General features: G+C 32.0%; 4 protein-coding genes across 10 annotated transcripts; 2 read left to right on the forward strand and 2 right to left on the reverse strand.

Annotated features, from left to right (window-relative positions):
• Positions 1 to 525: 525 nt before the first annotated feature.
• Positions 526 to 4,914, forward strand: LOC101258966 (isoflavone reductase homolog). Of its 2 annotated transcripts, none has more exons than XM_004241718.5 (4): positions 526 to 962; positions 2,733 to 2,973; positions 3,664 to 3,867; positions 4,566 to 4,914. In XM_004241718.5, exons 1-4 carry the CDS (start codon positions 633 to 635, stop codon positions 4,730 to 4,732), a joined length of 942 nt encoding a protein of 313 aa, XP_004241766.1. In that variant the 5' UTR covers positions 526 to 632; the 3' UTR covers positions 4,733 to 4,914. The 2 variants fall into 2 exon arrangements, with proteins under 2 accessions (XP_004241766.1, XP_010322711.1); XM_010324409.4 differs by having other exon boundaries at positions 532 to 962; positions 2,730 to 2,973.
• LOC101259259 (myb family transcription factor PHL11) lies at positions 4,794 to 7,455 on the reverse strand. Of its 6 annotated transcripts, none has more exons than XM_069299330.1 (7): positions 6,855 to 7,295; positions 5,926 to 6,002; positions 5,774 to 5,837; positions 5,523 to 5,598; positions 5,329 to 5,398; positions 5,128 to 5,164; positions 4,794 to 5,053 (listed from the first exon to the last, which is right to left on the reverse strand). In XM_069299330.1, the coding sequence occupies exons 1-7, from the start codon at positions 7,000 to 7,002 to the stop codon at positions 4,953 to 4,955; spliced, it is 573 nt and encodes a 190-aa protein (XP_069155431.1). In that variant the 5' UTR covers positions 7,003 to 7,295; the 3' UTR covers positions 4,794 to 4,952. The 6 variants fall into 6 exon arrangements, with proteins under 6 accessions (XP_069155431.1, XP_069155435.1, XP_069155434.1 ...); XM_069299334.1 differs by having other exon boundaries at positions 6,592 to 6,868; XM_069299333.1 differs by lacking the exon at positions 6,855 to 7,295 and adding an exon at positions 6,542 to 6,793.
• Positions 7,456 to 14,940: 7,485 nt separating this feature from the next.
• Positions 14,941 to 21,269, forward strand: LOC101258665 (uncharacterized). Its single transcript, XM_004241717.4, has 4 exons — positions 14,941 to 15,243; positions 15,634 to 15,746; positions 15,826 to 15,910; positions 20,767 to 21,269. Exons 1-4 carry the CDS (start codon positions 15,025 to 15,027, stop codon positions 20,851 to 20,853), a joined length of 504 nt encoding a protein of 167 aa, XP_004241765.1. The 5' UTR covers positions 14,941 to 15,024; the 3' UTR covers positions 20,854 to 21,269.
• LOC104648062 (PHD finger-containing protein 1-like) lies at positions 20,967 to 25,371 on the reverse strand. Its single transcript, XM_069299351.1, has 6 exons — positions 24,780 to 25,371; positions 23,920 to 24,335; positions 23,695 to 23,782; positions 22,966 to 23,190; positions 22,722 to 22,843; positions 20,967 to 22,430 (listed from the first exon to the last, which is right to left on the reverse strand). Exons 1-6 carry the CDS (start codon positions 24,902 to 24,904, stop codon positions 22,267 to 22,269), a joined length of 1,140 nt encoding a protein of 379 aa, XP_069155452.1. The 5' UTR covers positions 24,905 to 25,371; the 3' UTR covers positions 20,967 to 22,266.
• Between the last annotated feature and the right edge of the window lie 799 nt (positions 25,372 to 26,170).

Here is a 26,170-nt window from a genome sequence, read left to right on the forward strand (position 1 = left end):
TTTTAAAGGAAAGTAATCGAACACAAATTGCTTATCAAATGCACTTTTTAAATAAAATTGTCAAAAACTAATTATTATTTTTTTCAAAAAACACTTTTTAAAAAACTGTCTAAAAAAACACTTTAAAAATAAACAGTTTTTATTAGAAATGTCAAACAGGCTCTAAGAAATGGAAAAGAAAATTCAAATATCCATTGTTTAGCATTTTACGATATATTTTTTTTATAACATCGACAGGTAAAAATTATAATTTATAGTACTTTTGAATATTTTTTGAATATCTAACTTTTTTATTTACAATATCAAATTTAATATAATCTAATTTAACTTTGAAAACTAATCAAATCAACTTTCAAAAAACATAATATAACAAATAAAAATAAATCAAAGAAATTAAAAAGTCTAGTTTGTTGTACAATATCAAACTTTCACTATTTAACCAAATCAACAGTATTGACAAAGACACGTTACCTAATTTCTACAGTAGTACGTAATTTATTATGCTTAAAATCTTATATTTCATCTACATTTTCAAACACACCTTTGAAAAAAAATAATATGAAAAATATAGCAAATTTCACAATATAAATAGTCATAACGTAGTATCTCCAAAATAACAAACATTATACACAATGGTAAAAAGCAAGGTTCTTGTTGTAGGTGGAACCGGTTACATAGGCAAGAGAATTGTGAAGGCTAGTTTAGCTGCAGGACATACGACGCATGTCCTGCAACGGTTGGAGATTGGCCTCGACATCGATAAATTACAAATGTTATTATCGTTTAAAGAGCAAGGTGCTCGACTTGTCGAGGCCTCGTTCTCCGACCATAGGAGCCTAGTGGAGGCTGTGAAAGAGGTGGATGTTGTTATATGCACCATGTCCGGTGTGCATTTCAGAAGTCACAATATATTGTTGCAACTCAAGTTGGTTGAGGCCATAAAAGAAGCTGGAAATATTAAGGTACTCATATTAATTATTTATAGACTATAGTTTAGATTTGATATTTTGATTGGTCAAATAGTGATTCTACTGCATTTATTTTGTAAATCTAACCAAGGAGAAAAAAAGGCAAATAAGATAGAGAGAAAATACTAGCTTGTCTTAAATAATTTATATTTTTAGATTTTCAAAATATATATATATATATATATATATATATTTTATTTTTTTTTTAAATTCTTGGAAATAAAATTCATATGTTTAGAAATTACATAAAAAGTGCTATACATTATAACAATTTAAAATATTTAAATGTAAAAAAAAGAGTATAATTCACCTCTCAGTGTTAAGAGCTAATTACATAATTTTTTTAAATTATAAAAATTCCTTACAATTTATAGATTTCGGGTACATCATTAAACTTCCATATTCATTGGTGGGGGATGCATTTGAGAGTAGTGGCGGAGCCACATCGTATTATCATTAGGGAGTTCATCCAAACCCCTTTCGAAGAAAAATTATATTATTTTTTTACATGGTTAAAATAATTTTTTAGATATATATAGTAGATGTCGATCCTCCTTCGGCTACTTCGTGTGTTTATTTCTTTTATTTTTGAACTCCTTATCGATAATTCTGGCTCAGCCACTGTTTGAGAGGGGAGGCATGTATCAGTGAAGGGTAGGACATCCAGATACATCATCAGACACATCTGGATACATAAGTGAGGGGTGTGTGTATTCGAGAGGAGGATAAGAATGTATTAATGAGAGGGGGGTGATGTATTCGATAGAGATTTTGTGAGTTTTTTAAATTGAAGAGAATTTCAAAGATTATGATAAAATAAGATGTATGTTTAAATAATTTTGCAAAAAAAAAATTAAAAAAATTGATTAAAGAACAAGTGATAATCATCATCATATAAATTAGGATTGAGAGAGTAAATTCAAAAGCGAATCTAGAATTTTTAATCCTCCGAATAAATAACCTAACAATGAATTAATTGTATTATTTAGCCAGCCTTCTTATGGTAATAATAAATATAAGCAGATAAATTTTTAAAATATAACATAAAAATATTTAAAACTTTTACAGAAAGACCACTAGAAAAGGTAAAGTTGGTGGATATTAGTGATGAAACTTTGACTTTACTCATAAGGATAACTAATTGAATAAATTGATAATTACTTATTCACCGTTAATCAATTTTCTCTAATTAGTAGTCTTCAGTCTACGCTCTTCACTGACCACTTTGTAATTCTCCCAAGCTTCTAGATGAGATACAGTTTAATGCTTTCATCATTACGTCATTCAAACTTAATTAAGTTATCTTTATTATTTATTTTCACATCCACAAACTCACTCACAAGAGGTTTTGACCAGGGTATATTTTATTTTTTAAAAACTAACGGCATTAGGTTGATATACGTTACTATAAGTAACGTTTTACTCGTAAAACGTTAATTTTAGTAACGTTTTACGTGAGTAACGTTTTAGGAGTAAAACGTTACTGTGAGTAACATATATCAATCTGACGCCATCAACTTTTAAAAAATAAAATATATCCTAAAACGTTACCGTGGAATACGTTTATACTAGTTTTGTAAAATTTTAGAAAAACATATTATTTTGGTGAATGACTTTATATAATGACTTAGTTTGGTCAAAACCTCCCACAAACTATATAAATTTTTTCATGTTCACTTTTGTTTGTACACAAAAAAAATAAATGACACGTGTATATGTACGTACGTATTTTACCATGATACTCGTATTAATTGAAATTAGCAGCGATTTTTTCCATCGGAATTTGGTATGGATCCAGCACTAATGGGAGATGCAATAGAACCAGGAAGAGTAACATTTGATGAGAAAATGGAAGTGAGAAAAGCCATAGAAGAAGCTCAAATTCCTTATACTTACATTTCTGCTAATTGTTTTGCTGGTTATTTTGTTGGCAACCTTTCTCAACTTGGTACTCTTGTTCCTCCAAAACACAAAGTTTGTCTCTATGGAGATGGCAATGTTAAAGGTACTTTTCTCATAATAAAAAAAAATTATATCTTTATTTTATATTTGATATGACTGATAGTGTTTGATCGTACGCAGAATAGAAAGAAGCTTTTGATGGTTATTAAATTAAGATATTTGTACAACTTGTAATATATCTTAATTAATATGTTATATTTTTTTTCTTATATTACTTGTCTATTTTGATAATTGTGTCATATTATATATGTGTCCATTATTTAATTTCTTTTTTTACATGTTCTTCAAAGAAATAATCAATAAAAAAAGTATTTTTACTAATCTACCTTTTAGCTTTTTTAAAGTACACTCTATTTAGGTACCTTATACATCAATACCAAAACTAAAAAAAAATAGAGAAACCCTTTTAGAACTTTATAATATGTATATACAGGTCATCAATGTTGTTACCCGTTTAAAAAAGAATTTAATAATGGAAAAATAAAAAATTAATTAATTTTAACCAGCTATATTTTTATTTATATAGAAAAATAACATAAGATATGGAAGTAGCGACATTTCTATATATATGTCTGTTATTAAAGGGTGGATTATCAAAATGAAAATAGTTATCAAAATATAACAAAGTTATTATTCTTTTAATCGTCTTAGAAAATAAACTAATGGGGTACCTTTTACATTTTGAAATTTTTAACTTTTTTTTTTCTTTCTTATTTGGGTTATTTTTATTCAGTGGTATACATGGATGAAGATGACGTGGCAACATACACTATAAAAAGTATAGATGATCCAAGGACAATGAACAAGACAGTGTACCTTAGACCACCGGAAAACATTATGACCCAAAGGGAATTGATAGCTAAGTGGGAAAAGCTTAAAGGAACACAACTTCACAAAATTAGTATCTCTCAACAAGACTTCCTATCTTCCATGAAAGGTACTTATAACAATTCGGACTTTTAATTTATGTGATACAGTTTGACCCGATGAGAAAATTAAGAACGAGAAACATTTTAAAAACTTGTGGTGTTAAATATATGATTAAGATTTAGGTTGGGAGTGCAAGCTAAGTCCCGTATCAATAGCTGAAAAGATTAAGAAGATAGATACAAGGGTGTGTGATTTTCTAATGTTTGTGTTGCGTTTTGAGGAGAAGTTGTGTAGGCTTGGCCCAACAGACAATATTACATCATGAGTATTTTGAAATTGATTTAGCATAATAATTAAAATTTGCATAACATGAAAGAGAAATTATTTCATTCTTCTTTTTTAGGAGTTAAATAATTTGTAACATATTTTACTAGTATCGGATTGATGCTCGCAGAAGTTGAAGTGCATTAATTTAGTTCAAAAGAATGTAGTAAAACTGCAGTGTGAAAATTGTTCCCTCCTATAGTTATGCTTTTCATTAATGTAATTTTTTGTACTAAAAGAATCTTTACTCACTTAAATATAAATAATTCAAAAAGCATTTGCTCTCACTAAAACAAAAGAACAAGATTCGTGTGCAACACTGAAACGTTATTATAGAGAACAAATAATATAGCATTAAAAGTCGCTTTCACAATTATTATAGTGAAATGTTTTCATCGAGAATGACTGTTATAGAGAGACCTGACTCGGTATTTGATGCAGAAATGGACTATGCTGGGCAGGTAGGAGTGGGACATTTCTACCACATATTCTATGAAGGTTGTTTAACTAACTTTGAAATTGGACAAAATGCTGAAGAAGCCTCTGCTCTCTACCCTGAAGTTTGTTATACTCGTATGGACGAATATCTAAAACGCTTTCTTAATTAACTTTTCTCTTTTTAATTTCATCGATATGATTGAATTTCGTGTTTTTTCAATGAATGAAAAATTCAGCAAATAATGTACTATGTAATAATCTTGTGTGAACAGAACAATTATTGACAAAAATCATATATAGCTACTTCTGGAGTTCAAATCGAAATTAATGGAATCTTCTTTGAGCTTATAAAGATTCATATCCTTCTTTTGTTCTTTCTCCACGATGTAACTAGACGTTGGTAGCTCTATGTTGTAGTCCCGGTTCTCTCCATAATCCATTAAATTTGACAGAGGTGAATCGAAAGCAGGGAGATGAGAGGTTGTTGCTTCCTGTGCATTAGGAGAGTTCATGTTGTCTGGGAGGCTCTTCTTAGCTTTATCTAATATTGCTTGCAAATACTTACCTTGTGCTTCTATTCGCATTTGCAGTTTCTGTTGCACCTGATTAGCGAGAGTTAATCTTGCTATTAGAATGGGCGAACTAAAGCCAATAAATGTATAGCTAGGAGAACAGGATTAGGATCATCACATCCAGCGTTTGTAAGTTTTCATGGTTTACACGCATTAGGAATACGAATAGTGCTAGCAAACAAGTGTATGCATACCTGAAGCTGCTCCTGTAATATTTTCTGAACTTGAATCTGAGACATTACTGCCTCCGTGGTTGGGACCTCTCTGTTTAGACAGAGATGAAGCCATTCATTAGCGAGAAGTCAATTGATTAACAGAGTAAAATATAGCCTAATGATAAGGTGTATTGAGGCATTAGCAAACCAAATGCACACAACATGTTACCTACCCTTGCATAAAGTTCATACTTAATGAAGAGGTACTGGGGCCTGAGGAATGCAAACCAAACTGTCCAGAGGAGTCCCCTGTGAAATCGCAGAACACAATGCAATCATGATAAGATTTCATCATAACGAATCAACACACGAGAAGCTTTTATGAACCTACAAGTTGACTATTTCTACAATCAAATAGGCAAGGGTTTCTGTAGCACAGTACTATGCTATTTGTTGGAAATTCTCAAAATTATAGCAAACTCACCGCTGTTCTCTTTGTTTGCCTCGGCTGCATTTTGTTTCTTCGCCAGCTGTCCAAGTCTATACTTCTGAAAACACAAGGTAAAAAGACATCGAAAGTAATTACCAGAGAACGAATAAATTGAAAAAAAACAAGGCGCAGTAATAAACTTTTACCTGCAAATGACTCTTCAAATGGTATAGTGTCAAACCCTTCAAGCCCATTAACCTCAGTACTAATTTGGGAGTTGCTTCTGTAAATCCAAGATCTTCCATCAAACATGGCGGTGCGTATAACAAAAAATGATTCCAAATGCAAAAATTCACTTAGCACAAGCAAGTGAAGGCGTGTAAAATTCATATTTCAACTATCTAGCTTACTTCCTGAAGCTAAATCTAAGTCAAAGGTGAACAAAGATATATCTCAAGCAATAGAGATAAGAGGATACTCCAATTTGCAGAATTGACAGCCTTGACATGATTTTGGTACTTTCCACATATTCTCATATGGTCACCCAACTAACAATTTTTATCTCAAAAAGGACATCGATCTAAAACAGGATCACTTCAATGAATATAACAGGATATCCAGAAACAGAATTGGATCAATCTAATGGTTGACTCATTAAGGTTATAACAATATAACATAGAAAATACTCAATTCAATTGATAAGGTTATAACAATCAAGAGCTAAAAAGGACTGCAGACACTACTATTTTATCCAAACAATCTTAATGAAGCTGATGGTCCAACTTTACTGCATATATCAAAAATCACTACAAACCAACTTACAAAACTTAAAATGAATCAACTCGAATCGGATCAGAACAACAGTTCATTACTATTGTAAGTCTGAGAGAAGTAATTTTGGAACTACAAATGAATTCAGTCATTGTCTTCTGAAAACAATCTCTCTGATCTGCTTTCACAAGGTGTACAAGTAAGGTTCGCGTACACACACCACCATCCACAGACCCCACTTGGGAGATTATACTGAATATATTATTATTATCATCGTTGTTGCAAATGAATTCAGTAATCCCCAACTAAAAAAAGTAGATAAAAAGCACAAAATGAAACCAAAAATAAAAAAGAGTGTACTGACTATCAGGACCACCAAGCTTAGTGACAGCATCAACAAATTGTTGATGTAATTCAGCAGTCCACCTCAATCTTGGCTTTGGGTCTCTTGTCATCACCACCCCATCATTCTCATACAAATTACTTCCCATCCTATCAATTGCATTATACATACTATTCCCACAAATACTATTATTTAAGCAACAAAAACAGCTCAAATTTTAGTACAATGTTCCAAGAATTATCAATGATCGAAAGGATACAAATTCAATAAAGAAAAAAAGAGAATCAAAATGGAGTTTCCATTTGACAAACTTTAAATAAATGAAGATGTCTCTTCTGATGGTTTAATATTTTTAAATGAAACAGTAGAACGTATACTATATTATAATATTAAAGTGATCGAGGATGGATTCTTATTAGTTTGTCTCTCATGGAAAAATATCAAACTTACATAATTTTACATATTTAACCTAAAAGAAACATTCCAACGCTAAATCATGTTACAAAAGAATCGAAATTAAATGTATAAGAAATGGAAAAACTATCTAATTAGATAAATAATACTACTATATTATATCTATTAATTTTCTATGTGGTTTGAAATAATTGCATATTGTCTTATTAGTTAATAATTTCATTCTAGATATCTAGTCTAATACATATACACGTGTGTTTTTCTACCAGATACACTAAAATAAGGGAGAAGCGAACAAGAACACTACAACAAACATAACTTTTAACGGCATTAAATATTAATATTAATAAAGAGTGTTAAAATCTTTATTGACAGTAGTTAACTGACATTAGAACTAGTGTCGCTAAAGAAGACATATACAAATAGTGCTTATTGCCGCTAAAAGTACTTCTTAATTGCCGCTAATGATTATTTTTTATGTAGTGGAAAAATTAAAGGAGAGAGGCGGGCGAGATAGTATATGTACCTTAAATACAGAGTTAATATTATAAAAGGTCATTGAACTATTAAAAATTATCTAGCAAAATCATTTAATATTATTTTATATCAACAAAATTACTCAACTTAAAGTGTGTATCTATAAAGATTACATTTATCATTAAATTAAATTAGATATTATGCAGAGGCGGAATCAGTATTAGAAATTAGGAGGTTCTAAATTTCTTTCCCCTTCCTTACTATTGAGTCGTCAATTAGTTTTTTAGGGGTTCACAAATTATTACTCAATATTACAATTATAGGATCTACGTAAAAGCTATTGCGTTCATCCGAACTCATAAACCCCACCTAACTCGACCAGCGTGTATATATATTTTACACAGAGTTTAGAAACTTGTTTATGTATGAGATTCATGTTTATAAAGCATAAATAATAATTTTTTTGTTATATCAAATTTTATTCTGATAATAAATGTAGCTGAGTGATTTTAAAAGATAAAAACTTCAAGCTAAAGTGATTTTGTTGATATAAGACAAAATTTAATGACTTTGTTAGATAATTTATCACAATTTAGTGACTTTTAAGATATTAACTTCTCAGATACATGTATTTGAAATATCAAATATAGAAAGAGAGGCGATCCGGAGAGTCAAATACATATGAATTTACTTAGATACAATGTATAGATCTAAAGCGAATTACACATGATTTAACTATATGTATTTAGATGTAACTAGACGCATCAAATACATGTAATCTAAAACTCGTAAAATTCGTAATATTATAAACTAGATATATAATTACGGTATCAATTTGGATAAAGAAAACGACAGGGAGAGGGAACATCGGCGAGGAATCTGAAGAGACATGAGCGCCGATAAATAATTTATTTTATTTTGATTTAACGGTGACACATTCCATCCACCTTTTCTAGTCTATGATGAAATTCACCATCATAAATTCATATAGCATCACATCAAATTTATTACATATAGTAAAATATAATACTATCAAGAAACACCCTTTTTTGGTTGTCAATAATTCAAACATTTAGGGGTCGTCTGTTTTAAAAGTAATAAAAATAAATAGTGGTAAGATAAAATTTTATTTGTTATTTAGTTGTTATGTTTGAAATAACTTATACCATCATTTATATTATAGTGATGAGATATGTTATTTTCATATATATGGTGAAATAATTTATCTCAAGATAATTAATCCAATATTTAATTTTTTATTTTTATTTTTTTTTTACATTTGATATAATACTTAGAATAAGACTATAATATAGAATAAGATTATATACATGGAAATTTTGTTGGAGTAAGTCATAGATTATGTCTATAGAAAGAGGAATATATTCCTTTCATAGATTTTTTTTTTTAAAATCATAAATTTATTACACATAATTTGATGGAATTGGAAAAGAAAAAAAATAAGGGTATAAAAAATGTTATTGCAGCAGTGGAATATTCGCCGGCAAACGAGGAATAGAATTATTTGTTTACTCACGTGCCACGTCCTCCCAATTACTCAATATTAACAATCCACTCTTCTATTATGTTTTTTTTTTTTTGGTCAAGACTAAATAAAAGAATAAAAAATAAATAACTTTAAACATAATATCTTTTACTTCATGATAATTACATTAGTAATATCAAATATGTATGTTCAAGTTTCCTTTTAAATTATAAAATTAATCGTTTAGTTAAATATAATAATGAGTATAGATAAATAGTTACGATAATATGTGAATGAAAGAAATATGAGATTTAATTAAAAAATAAAAATGTTACATATTAAGTATCACTTACCTTTAACTCTTTGTACAACTTCAATTGTTTATTGAAAGTGGTGATTTTCCATATATAAAAAACATCGATTATTTTATTATGCTTATTATTTTTTCTTTTACCCGTTGTATTTAGAATCGAAATTAGAATCAGAATTGGAGAATAACTTTTTATTATATTGGCATCCTTTTCTACGGGTGGAGATAGTGATTCTTTTCGACAGAAGTAACCATAGTCCAACATCTTTTTTTTTATTGTGCTTTTTATTATTCTTCCTCCAATTGGATGGATATAGTCAATTCTTTTCGACTGTAATTAGAATCGAAACTAGAATCAGAATGAGAATAACTCTTTATTAGGTTGGCATCCCTTTTTATTGTGATTATTATTCTTCTATTGGAATCTGAAGACGTGGAAATAGTGGATTCTTTTCGACTATAGTAGTTCGGTATAATGAGTAAACTTTACTCATTCTAAATCAAATTATAGAAAAAAAATTTAAGATTGTTGCAACAAATTTTCGTTAGCGCAAAAAATTTAGTGCAAGCAAAATAAATAAAAGAAAAATGTGATTTTCATTGATAAATCTTGTGAGTACAATTCTATTATTTTTTTTATTCTTCTCTCCTTAAACTTCTCCGTGATTCAAAGGCCTTGAATAGCATATTCCTCGAATATAGGATGATGTAGATCTCCTTGAAGTGTATTTGATCTCTACAAAATATCGGGAAGGACTTCATCTTTTAAGCTGACCTCCAATCACTCCTTCGAAAAACTATATAATTGGTGTTGTACTCTCTCTGGTTGCAGAAGGCCATATTCTCTATTTATAGTTTTAAAGGTGGACAAAGTTGTTTATGATTGACCAAAGCATGTCATTTTAACGCCTGACGATTTGTGATTGGTTCTTGCATTTGATTGGATGAGTCTACCATCTCATTTGAACATGTGGCGTCACCTCGTGAATTTGAGCTTCAAGATGAAATGGACCTTGGACTTGAATTTAATAAAAATGAACTTATTTATTTGTAAAGCCCAATTAATCATCCAACACAAATAACACATGAATTTAATCCAAATTTCGTAAGAAAAAATCAATAAAGTTTGTATGTCTACAAAAATCTCAAAGGAAATCAAGGGAAATGAAAAATAAGATGTCATTTTTATACCCAAAGAAGTTGTTGTTAAGATTTTACGAAGAGTACCTAGCCATGATTTGGTTGAAAAGTTAAAGATGGTATGTGTAGTTGGTGTTCAATTATCTATACTTGCCTACTTACACATTGAACAAAGAAAAAAAAACTGGTTGTTCTCTCAATTGGAAGCAGTTATTATTGGATGAGGATGATACGGTCAATTCTTTGAATGGTTTCATTTGTTTTTGGTCTTTTTATAATTAATATAATTTGTTTTTATGTCTTTAATCCCGTTATTAAAGAATATCAAGTCCTTGATGATGCAAATTTAAAAGTGATTAAACATTCGGTTTTCACTATTGGAACTAACTATTCATGGATATACCTTCTATATACGGAGAGGAATCCCGATTTTATGATTAGTACACTACTTCATTTGATAATATATTGCTAAATATTATCAATAAAAAAAAGATAAAATTTTGAATTTTCTAAATCAAGTATTGTTTTTTGTAAAAAAAATTAATCATAAATAATATCTCTCTATAATATATGTGAAAGATTTATATATATTATATCATTTTTAGATTTCACTCGTAGAATTACATTGAGTGTGTTATCCTATAGTATAGAATCAACTTCTTTTTGTAATAATGTTTATACACCCACATACAAAGGTTACACAATATTACGTACTTTACAGTGTATTTATTTTGTACAATTGTGTATAAGAGATATTAATATACATATACTTTTATATTGTTTTACCAAATCATGAAATATTATAAAAAGGGTAACTTTCACATATAGCAAATATAAAATTCATATTTATATGTTGTAGCAAAGTTTGCATAATTGCACTCCATAGCAAACATATAAATGTATAACTCGCTATACATATACAATTGAAGCGAATTGTATAAAACGAAATATATAAAACGAGAAAGAGAGAGAGATTTGGGCAAAGAATTGTATAATATGAAATTAAAAAAAATGAATTGTACAATTATAAGAGTATAGAACGATTATATAAAATTTGAATTTGTATAAAATGAGAAAGAGAGAAAGCCAAAAGAGACTTGGGCAGGAAATATACAATTGAATCGAATTGTATAAAACAAGAAAGAGAGAAATTATATACAATTTGAATTTGTATAAAACGGAAAAGAGAGAAAGGCAAAAGAAACTGGGCAGGGAGTATTTTTATTGTATAATTATAAGTGTATAGAACGAAAATATATGTGTATATACAATTTTCTCTCGCTTTATACAAACAGAAACTCAATTTATACATTTCGCTTCTGTTTGTATGAGCGAGAGAGGCGAGCGAGATTTGAGAGGGGAGAAAGAGGAACAAAAATATACGTATTTATACAATTTCCTCTACTTTATACAAATAGAAGCATATTTTGTATACTTGTGTTTGTATAAAAGTGAGAGGAAGCGAGCGAGAGATGGAGCGAGAGAGGAGAGTGGCGAGCGAGAGTTTGAGGGAGAGAGGTGACTGACAAATGTTTGCTACGGGACAATTAAATCAAAGGGTGGTTATAACAATTAATTTGATTTAATAGTTTGCCATTATATATAATTTTCCAAAATAATAATAATAATAGTTCATCTTCTATCAACTTCAAAAACCTTTTAAAACATAGTATTAATTAAATGGATTAAATCTTCATCGAATAGTTTCAAATTAAACCACAATTTTAAAATGACATCCTTAGCAAACCCTCGACAAATTGAAAAACTAATATGTGAGTATCAAACTTTTAAAAAATCCAATTATGAAAGTTTTTAGTTAGTTTACCTAGAGCATGTTTGAAGGATAGTCGATATATATAAATTTTATCTTTATCTTTGTGAAAAAATATTTTTAATAAATTCTCAATTTAAATTAATGTAATCAAAGAAAGATGGAAGAAAAATAACAACAATAAAGTCGCAAGATGAACAAATCAATAAAAGTAACATGTTGTAAAAATGAAGAATGTATAACATCCAATGCAAATACTAGGTAAGACTACTATTGAAGAGAAGATCATGAGAAGAGGAGATTAGCCATTTATTTCTCCTTTTTAAAATTACTACAACACATAACTACTTATTATCCTTTTATCTTAACCGTCAATCTCCAAAAATTTTTGTCTAGGATCATATTCTTAGTAAGTTGAAGATGTGTCATATCTTGTTTGATCACCTCCTTAGTTCTTCTTTGGCCTTCTCCTTTATCTCCCTTAAAATTTGCTATAGCCAAACTCTCACCCCTATATATTGATTTCTCCATATACCTCCTTTTCATATTCTGAATCATCTTAGTCTTGCTGCTCTTACGTCCGTCATGAAGGTTACTACCACTTTGTCATGTATAACTTTGTTCCTCGTCCTACCGCTCTTAGCTAGTATGAGCTTTCTCATACCTCATCTAATTTTGAACATGTGCATTTTGACACGTCAACATCTTCTCTATAAAACAATGTAGGTGTCACAACTCTATAAAATTTATATTTAACTTTTGATGACATATATTTATCTCATATAACTTGATCTCTGCGAGCCTCCATTTCTGCCATTTTGCTTTAATTATGATGACTCATATTATCATCAATCTTTCGTTTTCTTGGATATTGACCTAAGTTACTTGAAACTCCCCCTCTCTTGGCCGTATGACTTTTGAATTGATCTTCACTTCCATTCTGCCTCATGCGATACGTCACTAATAATAAAAAAAAATATTTTACAAAAATGAAATAAGATTTATAAATCAAAAACTTTTTACATGAAGAATTTAAGTAATAAAAGTTAATTAAAATTATATAAGAAAGCTTACCTAATCAAGTAATAAATAATTAAATAATTATAAAACACAATTTCCAAATTTTTTTTCTAATAACTAAAACGGAAAAGGGTAAAAAATATCCTTAAACTATCTGAAATAGCTTATATATACCCTTAAATTATATTTTGACTCAAAACTAACTTCGTGTCAAACTATTGGGTCAAAAATGCCTTTCTAATTAACGAAATTTTTTAAATTCCATGTGGATGCCACATGAACTAAAAGGAAAAGGGTCAAAAGTACCCTTAAACTATTCGAAATAACTCATATATACCCTTAAACTATATTTCGGCTCAAAACTACCCTTTCTGTCCAATAGACCGTCAAACTATTGGGTCAAAAATTACCTTCTTATTAGTGAAAATTGTTAAATTCCACATGTGCCACATTGACTAAATCCCTAAATCTTAATTACTCATTTCCCCCTCATTTCATTATTTTTCAGAAAGGATTTCACCCTTTCTTCCTCATTTTGCGGCTAAGGTTTCACAGTTTTCTTCGTTGCTGGTTTTCAAAGTGGATATTCGTGGTTATAGGTTAGTAAACTTTTTTCTTATTTTATTGTGTTTACAACCACGAAAATCCACTTTGAAACTCAGCTCCAAAAAAAGTAATGAAACCTTGGCAGCAAAATGACGGGAAAGTTATGAAATTTTAACTATCATACTTCGAATCGTAAACGTAATAAAATAAGAAAAATATTTAATAACCTACAACCATGAATATCCACTTTGAAACTCAGCCCCCGAGAAAGCTACGAAGTCTTAGCTGCGAAATTAGGGGAAAGTTGTGAAATCCTAGCGATCATTCTTTGAAATCGTAAACATAATAAAATAAGAAAAAATATTTACTAACCTACAAGCATGAATATCTACTTTGAAACCCAGTCACGAAGAAAAGTATTAAACCCTAGTTGCGAAATGAGGAGAACGGGTGAATATATCATTTCTGTAATAATGAAATGAGGGGGAAAGTAATTAGATTTAAGGGATTTAGTCTATGTGGCAGTGAAACCTTATTGACATGCAATGTGACATTCACATGACATTTAACAACTTCTATTGATAAGAAGGGTACTTTTGATTCAATAGTTTGACGGGAAGGGTAGTTTTGAGCCGAAATATAGTTTAAGGGTAAATATGAACTATTTCGGATAGTTTAAGGATATTTTTGATCCTTTCTATTTAGTCCACGTGGCAGTGAAATCCTATTGACATGTAATGTGACATTCATATGACATTTAACTTCCGTTAATGAGAAGGATACTTTTGACCCTATAGTATAACGGAAAGGATAGTTTTAAGCCGAAATAAAATTTAAGAATATATATAAGCTATTTCGAATAGTTTAACGGTGTTTTTGACCCTTTTTCCTAACTAAAATAATTTCTCATGAAAAATATTTTGTTAAAATATCAATTGACTCCCAAAATTAATAATGATGGTGTGTCGTCTCTCCTGTTGGCTCTTACAATCGAAAGCAAAAAAACCTAAGTCCCAAATAGAGAGCAAAGATGCAGAGATGGTGCTCTAAGCTCCGGTCCCTCGCCGCTCTCCGTTCAACTCCAAATGCCCATCACTACCCTCTTACTCCTCATCGTCTTCTCCACACTGCTACCAATCCCATTATTAACAAACCCTTCACACAGTCAATACTCTCTCCCACCTTTAAACCCCTTTGCCATGGTGGCCCTGTTTCGTTCCCCACTCACTCGTCTCTCCTCCCTCTTTCTGTAAGTTGCCTTCTTTATTCATTTTCATCTTATTGGAGTGTGTATTTATATTAAGTTCATAGGAGTAGTGGGTGCAATGGACCTCCAAACCCCAATTACTTGAAATCTTGGATTTGCCTATGCATATAATGCTTAAAATAGTATAATGTTCTAGTCTGATTGTTATTAATTACGGTCTAAGTGCTGGAAATGGAAGGAAAGACAAAGGGGTTAACCAAAATGTGACCTTGATTTCATATGATTGGTCTTGGGTAGTGTTGAAAATATTGTAGCTTCTCATGTATGTTTAGTGTATCTTTCTGTTATTTACTTGTTCAGTAATGATTTCTATTCTGTGTTTATTGGGATTTTCTTCTATTTACTTGTTTAGTGTTGATTGTTGATTTCTAGTTCATGCAAGTGCGGTACATCACTGCAAAACAGAGGAAAAGGAAGTTGAAAAGCAGGAAGCCCATGACTCCAATCACATCAAAAGTCAAGAAAATCAAAATGAAATTTTATTCGTATGTATATGACTTAATTTGATTTGTCTTTAAGTTCGTGTTAGATATTGAAGATAATTAGTACTTGCTACTGGATTAGGTCTTACAAGGACAGATTTCGTGTGATGAAGGATGGCCAGATTAGGCGCTGGAAGGAGGGGAAGAGACATAATGCACATTTAAAGGTTAGCTTTTCTCTTGTTCTTTTGGCAGCTTTGATTAATTAAGCGAAATACGGTATACATGGACACTCAATTGTTGTTAATATTACCTTAATGCTTGTGAGGTGGTATTTTAGGGTATAATTTCAATCACTTATGTGTTTGACTTGGTACTTGTCTTATTGTTGTTACCAGAAAACTGCTTGACTAAACTGCTTGACAGTTCGACTAATAAGGATCAATAACTGATCCCCCTTGTAACTGTTTACCAGAACTCTTCCAGGGTTTTAGGGGAGGGGTGTTGTGAAAAGAAGAATGTTTCTCTGTGAAAGCACTCATCTTTCTTCCCACCATGTAGTTAATGTTTAGCAAGGAGTTGGAATGTTCCTAGCTGTTATTGTTATTGTTACAGTCAAATTCTGTACTGTATGCTTTGCTTAACAACTCCCAAAATGCATTTCTGTTAAAGTCCAGCTATGTAGGAGTTTAAAGTTTGTAAGTTTATTGATTGTTCTAGTGGGAGGTAGTAGGTACCCTGTTGAATTGGTCGAGGTGTGCACAAGCTGGCCTAAAAACAATGGTTTATAAAAGAAATGCTTGTAAACTTCTTGAAATTGTAGGGTTAATTTTGCTCAATTCAGTGAAATGATTTAGATCCAGGACTTATTTAGGGTCCAAAGATGTGATGAACTTAAAGCTTACTGCAAATTTTGCAAGGTTTATGTCTTTAGTTGATAATTTGTGATTCCTATGTAGGAGAAAGAAATTAGGGAGTACAGAAGTTTGGTGAGATCTTCAGTTTGGGGCTTCCAAATGTTGGAGCCTAAACAGATTAGGAAATGTTGTAAGGAGAATTCTGGGAAGTGAATCTAGATATGAATCAAGAATGAGAAAGGTTGAGGTGGAACAAAAAGGCAACTCGAGGTGCTTGAGAAGGACAAAAAAGATGTTGTCAATTGTCATTGAGAAGCTACTACCTAATTGTGGTTGACTAACAAACCATTTGAAAGGAAGTGAAAACAACTAGGAACCAAATAATAAAATGTAGCCTAGAATAAGTAAAAATAAAATCTGAACTAAGAATCCAAGCCTTACAGAAGAGTGCTATAGGACCACAACTATAATGCTGCCACAGTGGTGAATAATGATTCTGCCGCACTTCTTGTCTTCCCATCTATTCTTCCATCAGCATTCAGCTCTTCTTAGGTTGGAAAAAAGAAGCTGGTGCTCAAGTCTTCACTTTCCATGCTGAGTAGGAATTAGGGCTTGTCCTTGTAATCTGTCCATCCTTTCTTCCTTTTACTTTAGTTGGCTAGCTGAAACAACTTTATATTAGTCTTTCCAAAGTTGCATCTGATACAGTTCCTATGGTAATCATAACTTTTAAGAACATTTTCTCCCCTTCCTCTGGTAAATGATAATATGATTTGATAATATGATTAAAAGTTATCATGCGTGCAAGGTCCTTCATGTCTTCACCTTTATTTGATTATTCCAGCCGAATATGACTTGATGTCCATAAAGCATCCCCAATTAAAATTGTATTTGCGTGCTTCATTGATGACATATTTTTCTTCTTAAAGATTAACTCCGACCGCATAATTGAACCTTAGACAAACTCATACTCATTATTGAGAAGCAGTTTTTTTTCCTGCCACAACTCGTATATTTTAGTAAAAAGGGGCCGGACCACAAGTATTTCCATTGTATTCTCCAGACCTGTATATTATTTGTCTGTTTGACTTGTAGAACTTTTATAAGAGTTTGAGAGCACTGGTAGTGTCTGAAAAGTTTAGTACAATCTTTTAAGAATAGGAAGTAGATCATCTTTATGGGGGATAAATATATTTAACTGGAGGATTATTCTGATATCCTGATCTAATCCTGATGTATCAGAATCAAATTCTTGAAATAGCTCATTTGATCTTCATCACAACTTCGTAGTGCTTGAAATTATTAAGATAACTATCTTTATTTTCACCATTAATTTCTTCCTCCATTATATGTGTTCATTAGGATGCTTGGTTTGTCCATCAAGTTTTGTATTGATTTCTTCAACTCCTGTTTTCCGACATGTTTGTGTAGGCCGTCTTTAGTTATGATTCCAAGTAATACATACGGGATTGTGGAAGTAGGAGTTTTACTTTGATTTATGTGAAAGCCCTCATTTCCTAAAGGCAAATAAGGGGAAATGCTTAAAAGGGTTGTTTTTAGCAAAGAATTCAACTGATTAGGAATAGAGGCTTAGTTGATTGAATAAAAAAAGTTCTGGGATACATCATCAGGACCAGAGGCAAAATATCACAGATTTTTTTCTTGATGAGTGAAATTTTATTGATTGCCCCATAAAGTGCTTCTGCATGTACATTAAAAGACTTTTCATCCCCTTAATAAAGAAGGGTTTCAAGAATCTGTCTGTTACCTTGTCAAAAAGAAAAGGGGTTCAAGAAAATTGATAAAATATCACAGATAATAAGTTGAGCAATTACAAAGCTATAATAGCTCCTTCTTTTCTTTTCTTTTTTAAATTTTAAAAGACAGCCTTTTTCCTGAAAAAAAAACTGTATTTCCAAATTCTCAAGCTTATTTAGACGAAAGATTGAGGAAGATAGGAAGTAGGAAACAGATAGTAAAAGTTACTTAAATAATCGAACCGAATTACTTACCAAAAATAAATTCAGCCCAATTAATAAACTGTCCTCTGATCTTAAAGGCACTGTCGTTGTAAAAAGTTATCTGATCTATCAACCCAAAGAAAAAAAAACCTCTGATAGATGCTGCAAAACATACGCCATGTGCTGCTATATACCAACTTAAAAAGTGCCTGGTAAATATGATTCTGTTGCAGTACTAGTTTTGATGCATCTGTCTGTGCATCATTTATCCTCTATATTCTTCACTAGAACACTTCTGTATCCCTTTATTTTTTAGGAGACTTGAACGAATAGGCATTTTAGAAATTATTAAAAATCTTCTTCATCGTGTTTTCTTCCTTTTTTTGGTTCTTTAAGATCTGTTTTCACTTCTTACTGTTTCATTTTCTTCTTTGTCGAGCCCTAAGCAAATCTTTAACATCACTATTCCTGTAGCCCTTTCAGCTACATTGCACCCATTCATCATTAGCTCCATGTGTTCAAATTGTGCACCAAAATACAAATTTTTAAGTTTTGGATATACTTGAATAGAACAGAACGGCGAAATAAAATACATATATCTGATTCAACTAATTTGAGTTTGAGGCCTGATTGATTTATTGGTTGTCATTTGTTTCTTACCTATCATCTGTCATCACTTTTTCCCTATAAGATATTGGATTGCATATAAATATGCAAAGACCAATTTCTTGTGAGGAAAGGGATTCTCTGTATACAAGCATTATACGAAAAAGTAGGGAATCTACTTCATAGTTAATTGATAGGTGAGTTTCACAAAGTATATCCGTCCCAAGCCCTGGATAAAGGATAAGAAATGTGGAGGTTGATTGTTGATGTTGACCACCAGTGTAAAGCTGTCTACCTATGATATATTCTCTGATATTAGCATTTGTAATAAACTGAATCTGAATAGAGAGGGCATGGATAAATAAGATTTAAAAAGCATAGAATAGTTAATTTTGGATTGAGAGACAGTTCATTGGTTGTTTTCTAATGGACTCATGTAGCTTGATATGGTGTACACATGTAGTTTTATATGGTAGAAGTCTGCTAGCCTTTATGTGTTATGAAGTTGTGCATTTTGCCTTCAGCGAGTAAGGGCAACATTTGAAACCATTTTTTGGGGTGGGTTGGAGAAAGGTAGGGGGGCAGAATCTTCCTGACGTGGAAAGTGGAAACTTGTGTATTTGGCAAAACATCTCTTTTTTTTGTCGTTGATAATCTTTATGTCCGGGCCAACTTGCATTCACCTAGATTAATTCCACGTGATACCTGATACCTATCACCAACATCGATATCAGGAAACCTTGTCCACCAATGCTTGGACCTACGGAAAAATTTCCCAGTGCTTTTGTGTTTTTGCCTCCACAAGAACCGGAGACCTCATGATTCTCAGTCCTCTTCATTGAGCACTAGACTGTTATGCTACTCTCTTGGGTACGGCAAAACACCATTTTTTTAAAAAAAAGTGCAGTAACGTAATTCCTGCCTGCCCTCCAGGCTAGTTATTTATTTGATAAAATTGCTTGGACCATAGTAAAATAGTTAGTAACAATATTGTGCATCACAGCTAAATGCAACTCTGTGTGCAGTAATAACAACATTTGATACTAGAAACTTAATCTTGCGATTTCTTAGGCTGAACTAGTCTAACTGCGATTTTCTTATGTTTAACTATGTGGTAATTCTGCTTGTTCAGAGGAATAGGAAGTTCAAAATTTCCTTAGCAAGGTGAAGTCTGTTGTGAGATCGCAACTTCTAAATCACTTTCTTTTATGCCTTCATTGAGTGGATTTGGAAGCTATAGCTTTTGAGATCACTTGATTTTTGAAGGCAAATCTTTGATTTTCCGGGACTTTTGGCCTTCTAAAATTAGTTCCAGCCTAACAACTTTTTGAAGGTGGCCAGCATAGCCCTTAATGCTGAGGAATACAAAATGTTTCCAGTCTTAAGTTAAAAAAAGAGTTCCAGGACTCATGGACTTGATAAGTTTGATCATCTGGTAGATTCTTGGTTGTAGAAATATAGAAAGGTCAAAATTTTCTGGAGTAAACTGCCATGTTTTCTGTTCATATAAATAAAATGACACACTTACCATTAAAATAGATTCTTGAGCATCTTCAGTTGAATTATCTGCATGTTGTTGTGTTTGTACACTTGCACTAGTTATGAACTTGAGTCATGACTTCTTCAATGGTGCTAAATGAGTTTTATTGTTTGGTGCAGTCTAAGAAATCAAAACGTCGGCTCAGGCAACCTGCTACGGTCCCTTTGGCTTATGCAAAAGTGATGAAGAAGCTCAGTTTCTGTTGAAGCATTTTTAGTTTGATGCTCTTACTGCCACTCTCACTTGAGTGGCGTTTCTTCTGGTCTTGTTGGTTATCCTCTCGAATCAGTGCAGTGTAGAAGATTTTTTTCAAGGCAAACATATAACATGTTCTGTTCAGGTCTTTTGTGACAAAGCTGCTGTTAGTCTATTTCTTTGGCAAATGGGTATGGAGTTTGATAGTTCTTGTAAGAACAAATAAAAATACAAGAGATGATCTAAGGAGAAAGGTGCAAGGACAAAAAAATTTGTATCAGGTATCCAAGTGAAGAAACAGTCAAGTTCTTTCTTATGAATTAACTTATCTTTATCAAGTCATATGATCTTAATTTGAACCAATCATTTTACTTCTTTTTAGTGATTTGTCAGGAAATGAGATGAATAAACTAGTTTGATTATGTGATTTTTTTTCTTTCATATTTTTAAGTATTTGATGGCTCATTGAAATGCGATTCTAAGAAACATATGGGCACAATCATCAGGTTTACCATTTATTCAAACTAATGTTCGTAGACCATTCATTTATCATGAAGTTAACGGAACATGAGCAAAAATGTCCTATCTTATGAAAAATGGTTTATAAATATCTTTCATCCATCTTTTTAATCTAAAAATATAATTTAGTTTTTCGGCTCAAGAATATCCCTCAAACTAACCAAGAAATAATTATTTGCAATTCAAAATGTTTGTGATCTATTATGATTGCTATTCATTTCTTGAACAGGACTACCCAAAGTTATTGGTGTTATCTTTATCAACATGTGCTCTCACAGGTCCAGCAGCTGTAAAACCAATTCTGAACCCACTATACTCATCATGGATTTCGAACAGGGCATCATGAACCCAAAAAAAATAATCATATGTAACTCTGTATACGTAATACTCCCTCTGTCCCATTTTACGTGGTACCATTCTTTTTTGGTTAGTCTAAAAAAGAATGTCACATTTTCTTATACGATAAGTATTTAAAGGTGATATAATTTCTTTCTTACTCTTGTTGATCCACTTAATTTTAAAAATAATACTCAAATACATTTATGAGAAGAGAGAAAAATGAGCGGCAGAAGTGTCTTCAAACATTTCAGAATGCAGAGCATATCACAAGGAAAAGTATCTTTCTGTGCAGCACCAACTGAGTTGTTTTAAGCAACTTGTTCCATTTTAAATTCATATACTGACCATAGATGTAATAGGATTCCAAGCGATCAACGATTAAAGAACTCATTACTCGCATATTGACCATAAATCTAATTGTTGATTAGTATTTGTGACAAATAGCTAGTATGACACAAGAGTCGGATGATAGAACCAAAAGATACGAGTCAGATAGACGATGCAAGCATCAAGATAGACAGAATTAAGTAGTCGGACTGAATGAAGAAAACTCGTTGTGAACAGATCTACGACCATGAGTGGAGCACAATGTCCAGCGTTCCTACATCTTCTCCAGCTATCATGTCTATCTCCATGTCAACCACTTTGTTGCTGCCTCCTTCAGCACATCCATCCGTGTCTTGTCCCATGCGGTAAAATAATCCCCACAAGAAGTGCTCACTGTTCCAACCTGCAAGAACATCCACAAGGTGAGGTGCAGCTCCAAACTTACATTCAAGGCACACAAACTACAGATAAAACAATCCAAGTTACATATTTTTCAGCCCCCGATTGTACAATCTGGTCTGATGACTTACCGCACTAAAGCATTTACATTCAAACAAAACCAAACAAGTATTGCTAACTTAAAAAGGAATAATCTTCTGGATAGACAAGAAAATTAATAGAATATTTGAGTATGTATATTACCTAAAAATTCATGAAAGGGAATAAGAAAATAACGTAGAGATTATAAATGTACTTTGAGAATCGCTGCATAGGGCTGTGGATGTCAGTATAATCAACTCAACATCATTGATAAGAGTTCTCAACACCAAATCCTTGCTATGCATGAACTCCACCAGGGCGATATATCTGTCAGACCTACAAATAATGGGAAATTCAAGTCAATATCTAGTAAAAATAATCTTGGGCAAGGGCGCTCTTCTACTTTGCACCCCTGATCCCTTTTACTTGGTAGATATATAGGGTATATAGAAGCTGACCTTTCTCTTTCACTTGCGAAGAAATAGAGTCCTATGTCTTCTTTATCCGGAATATAACCGTTAAACAGACTTGCCCAGATATCCCCACGGGGAACTAATTCAAGTTTAAGAGTATCAGGCAATCGCCCTGAGAACTCATAAACCTTACGTCGAACCCTGCAAGGAGAATGAGCCTGGATATAACCAGGTGCAAGTTCCAGCTCACCTAAGATGTCAAAATTACCCCTAAAATGCAAAGAAGAGAGAGACTAATTATTATAGGGAAGTGAACCTGTATTTTGGTTGAGTTGTTCCAATTCTTCAAGTAAAAAAAGATCTCTCTCTATATATGTATATATGTAGTATTTAGAATGATTAAAGGGAAACTTCTCTGTTTTTCAATGTATAACGAAAGGCGTATTCGAGTTTTAAGGACACAAAAATATATGGTATGTAGAACTCTTTCCCATAGTTAGGCATATACTATACAGTGTACTATTCATTTTTTTAGTAATTATATTAATGGCGTTCCTAGAGCTTACTTGCACCCCAAATAGTTACCATGCCATTCCACACGGGGAATTTCTTAAACTCATATGCGAAAGACTAAGTTTCTGCCATAAAAAAGGTCACAAGGTAACCAGGGAGAAATATGCACATGACTAACTTGCTGAATTTGAACTTTTTGGAGCTCAGTTACCCGGTGTTGAACTATATTAGAAATTAATGGCATTCATGTAGGGTACTTACTTCCAGGAAGGAACTAAAGCAGGATCATAAGGGTGTGTTGTAGATGAATTTGGACTCCTTTGCTTCATAATAGTAGAACCAGCCGCACCTAAAAAATAAGCTACATCAATTGGATGAAAGTACAAAAGTAAATGATAGGAAATGAAATCTCTAAAGACTAGAGGTATAAAAAGAGGACAAATTAAACCAATTAATGAATTCAAAATATATTGGTGAACACTCAACCTCCAACTAATTGCATTGCGCTCTTCTTAGGAAAAGAATTTGAAATTTGAACTCTAGGATTGCTAAAATGATCTTGAGTCACGATCGCCATGGATTCGGTTGACACCACTCTTGAGGGCAAACTAGTTCCCAGTGGTGATTCATATTTCTCCATGCCTGATTGCAAACCATGTCCGTCTTTAACAGGCAGATATCTGGCTTTCCCTGTCTTTACCTCCTTTTCCCAGTTAATACGATTCCTACTCCCACGAGGAAACTCATTTGAATGCACACTACTCGGGCAAAGCTTTGCAGATGATCCCTCGGATTGCACATTTTCTAGTCCATGTGACACAGATATTATCCATTTGTCATTATCACATTTTTCGCAGCACCAATACACTGGTGCATCAACATAGTAGCCCGACACACAATATCTGAAAGGAAGAGAAAAGCATAATTTTTAAAAATAAGAAGAGAACCTATTTAACTTAATAGAATTAAATGCCACAACATTCTAATGCAAGAATTGATGTATCCTTTAGGTGGAACCCAATACTATAAGGATCCGAACGCTAGAAAGATTAAACAACTCGAATAGCTCCTTACACTCCCTACTAGGTAATATCACTTCCATTTAGGCTTTTAGTTCTTTTCCACTTTTCATCCCTATATAAGTTTAAAAAAGGGGAGCAAAAGCTTATAATCGAACTCGCAATTTGCTTCAAGAGGAGCACCCCCCTTGTGTGAAAAGAACAACTTCTCCCTTAGAAATGACAAGTCAATAAAAAAAGAATGGATCTGGGATTGGGACAATGTTTGAGGTTCACAATCAGCTCGCCTGACTGCCTTTTCATGCTAAAAATCGAGAGAGAACTTACTGGTGCACGTCAACATTTTTACACTTATAGCAGGTAATAATTGCTTCTTGAGAACCTATATCACCACAAATTTTTTCCTGCAAGTTCATAAGAAAAGACAAGAAATTCAAAATCAACATTACCATATGAACAAAATGAAGAATGAGGAAACAAAATGTCAACAATTACACAAAAGAAAATAATAGTCAGAAAAATCATGTTTTCATCCTTTAATTAGCTTAGATGCTTATATATGTGATAAATCCCTCCTTTTGCAGCAACTCATATCCACCGCATTCTAAGTATCATGACGGAAATACCTCTAGTACTCCTAAAGAAGCACTTTAAGGAGGTAAAGAACAGTAAAAGTTAATGGTACAACACATATATTCTTGCTGCCATTGTAAATATACATGACAAGAAATTTGTTTGTTGGTTTGTACTTTAGTATAGCAATAAGTTGGTGCTAGTACAACTTACATTCTCTTATATTTGGGTTCAGCTCGGCCAAATACGATATACAAGTGGGACCTGCACTATGAGCAAGTTGTGCGAAAAACCGCTTCTTTTCATCATGTGAGTACTATTTCACATGTAATCACTTCTCTTTTGTCAAGGTACTGCATCTTTTTGTGATACACGTATGGACTCTCAGGGTGGCACTAATTCTCACAAGGCACTCCACTCATTTCATTGGCTTTTGGTGAGGGTTATTTATCGTTGAGACACTTTTGCTTATGAAGTGATATTTTTGTATGTTTTTGGGTATAGTAAAGGCCTTGTCTCATTTGTGAATTAGAAGTCCCATAGATACCATACTCATGTCATGTTATATTTTGTATGACTTCCAATGTAGCTTCCCATGGCTTTTTTTTTTTTTATGGCGTTATCAATCTTTTTGTTAACTTTTCACTTAATGAATTGCCCAATGTTTTATGTGATTCGTTACCTTTCACTTCTATGTACCTATCATGTTCATAAGTGGTACCCCAGAACTAGGGTTTGTCAATGAACACTTGTACAATTTAGAGGCTACACAAACATTGAAGCAATTACATGTTTATTCTATCGTTGTTCGTACAATTGAAGGTGAAATGTAAGCTATTGAACTTAAGTGGAGTTTCCATATTATCCTTTAATTTAAGAGTTGAACACTTTTTTATAATCTAATTATTGAACTTTTTCTATCAATATATTTAATAGAGTATTAATCCAAATTACTTTATACATCTATTTAAGCATCTTAATAAGTATCAAACTTTTTTCTATCCTTGAACAATAAGGATATTTTGTAACAAATCAGATCGATGAAATGACAAGTATCACTTTTTGTAACAAATTATTTCTAGATATCCTATAATTAAAACTCAAACTAGAATCAGAAATCCAATACATTCTGCAATAAAGTAGAT

The sequence above is a fragment of the Solanum lycopersicum genome, chromosome 6 (assembly GCF_036512215.1).
Source record: "Solanum lycopersicum chromosome 6, SLM_r2.1".
Lineage (NCBI taxonomy): Eukaryota > Viridiplantae > Streptophyta > Magnoliopsida > Solanales > Solanaceae > Solanum > Solanum lycopersicum.